The sequence below is a fragment of the Castanea sativa genome, chromosome 6 (genome assembly GCF_040712315.1).
Source record: "Castanea sativa cultivar Marrone di Chiusa Pesio chromosome 6, ASM4071231v1".
NCBI classification, from domain to species: Eukaryota; Viridiplantae; Streptophyta; class Magnoliopsida; order Fagales; family Fagaceae; genus Castanea; species Castanea sativa.
The window spans coordinates 31,155,418-31,162,530 of NC_134018.1; the positions used below are offsets into that span (position 1 = coordinate 31,155,418).

The 7,113-nt window shown below is 36.0% G+C and overlaps 1 protein-coding gene across 2 annotated transcripts; it reads left to right on the plus strand.

The window, feature by feature from the left end:
- The first annotated feature begins 1,705 nt into the window (after positions 1–1,705).
- LOC142638591 (uncharacterized) lies at positions 1,706–6,824 on the plus strand. 2 transcript variants are annotated; one of them, XM_075812628.1, is made up of 4 exons: positions 1,729–2,201; positions 2,916–3,782; positions 3,889–3,958; positions 6,445–6,824. In XM_075812628.1, the coding sequence occupies exons 1-4, from the start codon at positions 1,881–1,883 to the stop codon at positions 6,543–6,545; spliced, it is 1,359 nt and encodes a 452-aa protein (XP_075668743.1). In that variant the 5' UTR covers positions 1,729–1,880; the 3' UTR covers positions 6,546–6,824. The 2 variants fall into 2 exon arrangements, with proteins under 2 accessions (XP_075668742.1, XP_075668743.1); XM_075812627.1 differs by having other exon boundaries at positions 1,706–2,201; positions 2,916–3,958.
- Positions 6,825–7,113: the final 289 nt, after the last annotated feature.

Consider the following 7,113-nt stretch of genomic DNA (forward strand, 5'->3'; position numbering starts at 1 on the left):
GTCTGTTTGGAAGTTTATGGCCTGTTTGTAAGTTTAAAAAATGAGGGGGAGTAGAGTAAAGGGAGGGAGAGTAATTCAATTGTCCTGTTTGGAAGTTTTTTAAAAAAGGAGGGAGAGGGGTTTGGAGGGATTTGGAGGGGTTTCAATTACCTCTAACTCCTCATTTTTAATTCCCTCAAATTGGAGAGATTTGAAGAGAGAGTAGAATAGATAAATTATTGGCCAAATGAATTCCTCAATTTACCCTTTCTAATTAACAAAATTACAAACTGAATAATTTTTGTTTGTTTCTTGAGAAAATTTAACACTACAAATAACAAATCTTCCCAGTGCTTTCTTACAAACCAAATACAATTTCTACTAAATTTGACACAGACAGAGAGAGAGAGAGAGACTTACCTCTCTCTTCAAACTTTCTTCTCTGGCGCTATAAGCTCCACTAGTCTGAATGTTCTTAGTGAAGATCTTCGTGTCGTCTTCTTTAACAACGACTCCAGGCACAAAGCTCCGCGCCGAAGCTGTGGGACCTGCCAGACCGATCCCCTGGGCCCCACCATCTGTGCCATCCGAATTCTCGATCTTAAACATGGCATAGGAGCTCAGATTCTCCATCTTGATCTTCGTGTTGCCAGAGCCTCCACTCACGTTGGCAGTGTCAAGGCGAGCTGTGGTGAAGGTGCGAATGGAGGAGTCGTCTTCATCGGAGTCTTCGGCGTTTGCAGCTTCGGGGGCTTCCTCGTTTGAGTCTGAGTCGGCACCACCACCACGGCCGAAGATGCTCTCGAGGTTGTCGTCAAAATCAATGTTTGCTTCCTCATCATCTTCTTCATCCGTCTCAAACCCATAGGGAATTGAAGCCCAGCTTTCTGTGATCGAGAAACAGACTTTGAGGACTTTGGTTTGCTTTGGCCACCCTTCGTTGAACCTCCTGTGCAACTCATGGTTTTTTTTGGGTTTTGAATTTATTTTTATTTTTATTTTTATTATAATTTTTTTTAGGAAATAAAAATTATTTTATAATAGTTAATATTAGTTTTATACTTTTATTAGTGGTATTTGATGGAATGAGAATGTTGATTAAATAATTATTTAGTCTAACAAATTAATTACAGACCAATATTGCAAGTTTATTTTCAAATATGGGTAAATTTGTCTATTTAAATCATTTCCTCTCCTCTCCCTCCTAATTTTTAAAACATCCAAATAATGGGAAGGGCTAATTACTCTCTTCCCCTTTACTAATTTTAAAAACATCCAAATAAGGTGGAGGATAACCATTCCCCTCTACTCTCCTCCCCACTACTCTCCACTACTTTCCTCCTTCTCTAAACTTCTAAACAGACCATTAGAGAAGGAGGAGAGTAGAGGGGAGGAGAGTAGTGGAGAGTAGAGTAGAGGGGAATGGTTATCCTCCACCTTATTTGGATGTTTTTAAAATTAGTAAGGGAGAAGGGAGTAATTAGCCATTCTTCTTATTTGGATGTTTTAAAAATTATGATAGAAATAAGAGGAAATAATTTAAATAGACAAATTTATCCCCTATTTGCAACATTGACCTATTATTAATTTGTTAAATTAAATAATTATTTAATCAATTTTCTCATTCCACCGCCCTAAAAAAAAAAATCTCATTCCATCAAATACCACTAACATAAAAAATAAAAAATAAAAAATAAAAAATAAAAAATAAAAGAAATCTCAATTATCCTAAAATAAACAAAATTTTTTACCTGAACGATGCGAATGTTGGTGGCAGAGCAAGATTATTAAAGAATCTGTTGTGATCGTTAGGAAATCCATTTCCACCTGAAACGTCACCGTTATTTTGTGTGTGGGGAAAGAAGTGAGACCCAGTCGAAGTCAGTGAGTTGTGTGAGAAAATGGCGTTGGAAATCCCAGAAGATCTAATAAAACGAGTCCAGATCTCGCTTCGCAGAGAAGCCAATCTAGCTTCGTACAACCCAGACGACACGTCGCTTCCAAACCTCCCTTCACTCCAACAAACCCTATCCCAACTCGATCCCTCGCCGCCTTACCTTCGCTGCAAGCACTGCAAAGCTCGACTCCTCCGAGGTATCCAATCCTTAATCTGCGTCTTCTGTGGCCGACACCACCACCTCGATCCCATTCCCGACCCCCTCGTTTTCCGCAACACCTTCGCTTGCCGCTGGTTCCTCGATTCCTTAGACCTCGATGGATCGGTACGTCTCTGTTTCTATCTATCTATCTATCTATACGTATTCTTGTTTAATTACAATGTTCATAGAGCACAATGCGAATAATGCAAACATGAGCACAGTTTCCAAATTGGTAATGGGAATATTAAGGTTTTGTTAATGGTATTTTGCATTTTATTTAATTGCTTATTTTTATCGTTAACTTTGATAGTTTTATGTATGTATGTATGTATTATTCTGATTGCAGGAGATGGGGAAAGTTCTATTTGTTAAATTTGGTTTTTAGGGTAATACCTAGGTACTGTTCCTTTAGGGCTGTAATTTATTATTATTATTTTTTTAAATTAAATTAAATTTAACAATGTGGCCGTGTTAATCAATTTAGATATCTGGCTTTGTTAATCATGAACTTTGGTAGTTGTGTGTATTGTTCTGATTGCAGTAGATGGGGGACAAGTTTTATATGTTTAAATTTTGTAAGATTTAAGGTATACTAATCTAATAGGGAAAAACTTATGTACGGTTCCTTAGATGTTGTACTTTAGGTTCTCTAATTAAATTCAACACTGTGGCCGTATTAATCAATGCGGAACATCTTTTTGTACAGAAAATTAAATTCAGCATTGTGGTTTATTGGTTAAATTTAATTGGGGTACGGAAGGTACAATGCATAAAGAATTGCACCTAAGTTTTTTGCATGAAGGGTCTATTGAGAAATGAGTATACTCTTTTTGTCAGGAGACAGTGGGTCCATCCATTAGAGCAAATGAATCAAACAGAGGACAAAGTGCAGCAAAAGACGAGTTTCCCTTGTCTGATTTGTTAGATTTAGAAATAAGATGGTCTGCTGAGTCTGAGAAAGTTGGGACTAGCTATGTCTTAAATGAGACACCAATTCAAGGCAAAAATGTCTTAAATTTGGCTGAAGTTGATCTTGACAACTTTTTTGATGATGGAAAGAGAGATGTGGCTTCTAGTTCATCTCAAGTTTCGAACAAACAAATTGGGAGTACAGAAAGTGAGGATTTTCAAGTTTCCGCAAATCTTAATTTGTTCGAGAATGTTCAGCCGTCTGAGGCAGCTACAAGGTCTATGGAAAGCAAGAGTGGTGACTCTTTTTCTGGTTGGGAGGCAAACTTCCAGTCTGCTAATTCAGGAACATATCGTGAAGAAACCAAACCATTTGACCCTTTCGTGGGTTCTGCAGGTGATTTATCTGCTCATATGGGGGCAGTTTTTGGAACCAGAAAAGATGCTACTGATGGAAAAGGAGATGATAATACGCTTCCATCAGCATCCATGAATAATGACTTGTTTCAAGATGATTTATGGACCAATTCCAGCTCAGGGATAATTGGCCAGACTGAGAGGGTTGAAATGACTGCAAACATTAAGGATGGTGTAATAGCAGAGAATGCAAATATTTCTTCCTTGATGAATGTTGATTGGCTACAAGTTGATCCATTGCAAAGCAACAACAAGAAAGCTCCTGATGTTAAGACCACCAAAGAAGATGATGATCCATTTGATGCATGGAATGATTTTACAAGCTCAACTAGTTCACAAGATCCTTTTCATGGTTCTTTGAAACAAACTGTTAATAAGGCGACACCTTCTGCAGAACAGACATCAGAAATAAATTTGTTCGGCTCAGTAAACAACTCACAAGATATCGATTTTGGTAGCTTTTCACAACAAGATTTATTTTCAGGAGCACATAGCAATCAACATGGTTCTCCAGAAGTGCACAATAATCCATCAGAGTCTTTTATTTCTGACAGGTTTGTATACATGGGATGTCAATTTGCTTTTGATGGAATTGAATTCAATCTTTTGGGTTTTGAAGTATCCTACTAAACTGTAATTTAATGCTTATCTAGCATCCCTTAGAGAGGTGGTTTTCAGGTCATATAGATCATAATAGAAGTTGCAATTTTATTTATTGCTAAATGTTTTTATATATATATATATATATACATGTATGTATGTATGTATGTATATATATTAAAATACAATAAAGAATTGAGTGAAACAATTCAAAAAAAAAAGAAAAGAAAAATTAGTTAAAGTCTTAAAAACGTTGTAATACATGTAAAGCCTTGAAATAGGAACCTAAGGCACTTTCTCACTCAGCAAAATTAGTTAAATACTAACCAATGGTTATCATCTTGTGGGTTATCTATCTGTTAATGCCCCATCAGCCATTTTCAACTTACATTTTGGAGTGGGAGCTGGTATGGGGCCCAGAAAGACATAATTGAAAACAGAAGGCCGAGACTGGGGGTGGGGAATGGGAGTTGGAATAATGGAATAGCATGGGCTTCTTTCATATTTTATTGCTGATGATATATGTTAATGTTTTGCTGGTGAAGGGGGACTCAGGGAGAAAATCCAAGTGTTGAGGCCCTTGAGGGCTTTTTATAACATATGTCTACTTAATTTATGGTTTTGAGGAGGTTTCCTGCTGTTAATTTAGTGATTGAATTTGTTACAGTTGGCTAGATAGTTGAGCTTGCTTCCATAATCAGAATTGAGTCTAGGATCTTGTCCTCTCTCATCTTGATACCTCAGTAAAATCCTCTCAATGCAAAGTTAGCATTGGATTTTGTGGTTGGGACAGTGGAAAAGAAGACTAGCTGATTGGAAGCATGTTAGTACTGAAGGAGTATATTCCATCTCATTCTTTATTGTGATGTCTTTGTGATCTTCTTTTAAAGCAAAGTTGGTGTGAAATATTGATCTAGAGAGAGTGGAAAGAAGCCTGCATGGTTTTAGAGAATGTATTTGCTTGAAGGAGGAAACTTGGTGATGATAAGAGCTCATTTGCATGTGTTTCAATTTATTCATGTTGTCTTTTAAGACTTAGTCCTCAGTGACTTATAAGGTGTGTTCACTACAGAGGGCTTGATATTGTAGTCATCACCCACTATGGCTCGATATTAGGCAACGTTCTTTTGGAAAGGGAAAAAAAAAAAAACTTTGGTTTGAAAAGAAGTTCTGGTCTAAAAAAATGAGGAGTCGTCTCTATCTGGGGTTGTGGAGTTTTGAGAGAAGCAAATGATCCTTTTTCCACAAGGGTTGCAGTTGGGATAGATTTTGAGAATAAGGGTTTTTCTTTTTTGATAATTAAAGATTTGCATTGATTAAAAAACAATATAACAAGGGAATTAGAGGGACAGTTGTAGCATACCAGCTATATAGTCAACTGCCAACTCTTGGTCACTCACATATGCAATAATCCAAAAATCTACAATGCAAGGTCTACTCTCATCTAAAGACACCCAATAAAACAAAACTTGAACAACATTTTGATTTAATCTTCACAATTGGTGCCTCTTCCCCCTCAAATGACCCTCAAATGAAAATAAGTGTTAATTTTTTGAGAGGGTTGTGATTCTGAGGGTGGGGTCCTTAGATTTGCAAGGTATTTCAGCAATTAAGGAGGATTTGGTGGAGGCAAGGAGATGCTAAGTCATTCAATAACCTGGTTGAGATTTATACATGTATATGCATATGAATTAGTTTGAGATCTAAATTATGCTAAAGAAATATGCTGGACAATAGTTATGTGCAAACTGGTTATGATATAAATATTTTCCTGTATAAAATTAGAATAAATTTATAAGTTCTTCTTCCTTTTTTTTATTGTATTTTTTTAATGTTATTTTAGTCTAGTTTTAACTTTTAATTGATTAGTTAATTGACTTATTTTGTTGGGAGAGGGGTTTGAGGTGGAAAGTAAAGGTTGTGGAGAGCTATAAGGGTTACATTTGTTCCATATTACAGCTTGCATGCTTAACTATTTGTTTTTGTTTTTGTTTTTGTTTTTTGTTTTGTTTTGGGTTTTTATAATTTGGAATGCCTTTCCTGCTCAGTATTGGATTGCTCCTCCTTCCTTCCCTTCTCCCCTCTCTCCCAGTTATATGATTAATACATTTCATTTTGGTTTTAGTGAATATAAAGCTAAGTTTTACCGTTCATAAAAAAAAAAAAAAAAAAAAATCATCAAAAAAAATAAAGTTAGGTTTTACCCAAAAAAGTTTCTACCCAATGTGCAGGGGACTTATCCAGTTACTCCAAGAAATGTTTTTAGGACCTCTGGTTAGAATTTTTATAGCTTTTAAATCTATAAAATCAAAAGCATATTTGAGAATGATATTGAGTCTATTCTATAAACTAGCATCTAAGCGTTCATCTACCTTCAGTTTAAACTTTCTGCTCTTTAAGAGAAGAAGAAGCTGGACTAATATCACGCTGCATGTTTCAGGATGCCCAACACAAATCCAACAGTTGAAGGAGATGCTGAAGATGTTACGAAAGGTGGAGATGTTTCCAGCGCAAGAACCTGGTCTAATGTTGATGATGTAGAGACAATAATGTCACAAATGCATGATCTTTCTTTTATGCTTGATGGCAATCTCTCAATCCCCCAGAAGCGTTAAGTGAGGGAGACATCTTTTGTACTCTGCATGGGCAGCTCATCATTCAACTGTTGAAGGAATGTTCAGAAATCTGTTACCAAATTCATCTTGAACTTTAATATGTAATTTTGTTATATATACTGTCTGTATTCTAGTTCCAATTGTTTCAATATATCCGTATTCTTTAGTTTTTTCAAAATGGTGATATCATATGGCTTTCATTTTCCTTCCTCGTTTATTCCTTAATTGTTTTGGGCAAGAAGCTGTGAATCCCTTGTTTAATAATAAAACATTTGTTGGCCAGGTTCACAAGTATTCTCTTCCTTGCCTTTATTCCCGTGTTCTATTTCCTCTGAAATGAGTCAATGATCGTTTGATTGTGAACAAGTTATTGGGTTTCTGTTTGATTGCTACAACAAGTATTATGTTTTAGCAGCAAGCTTTTTGGGGTATATTTGACATCAATGGTAAATTTAGAAGAGGAATCTAATATGTGCCTATCTGTTACCCTTGCT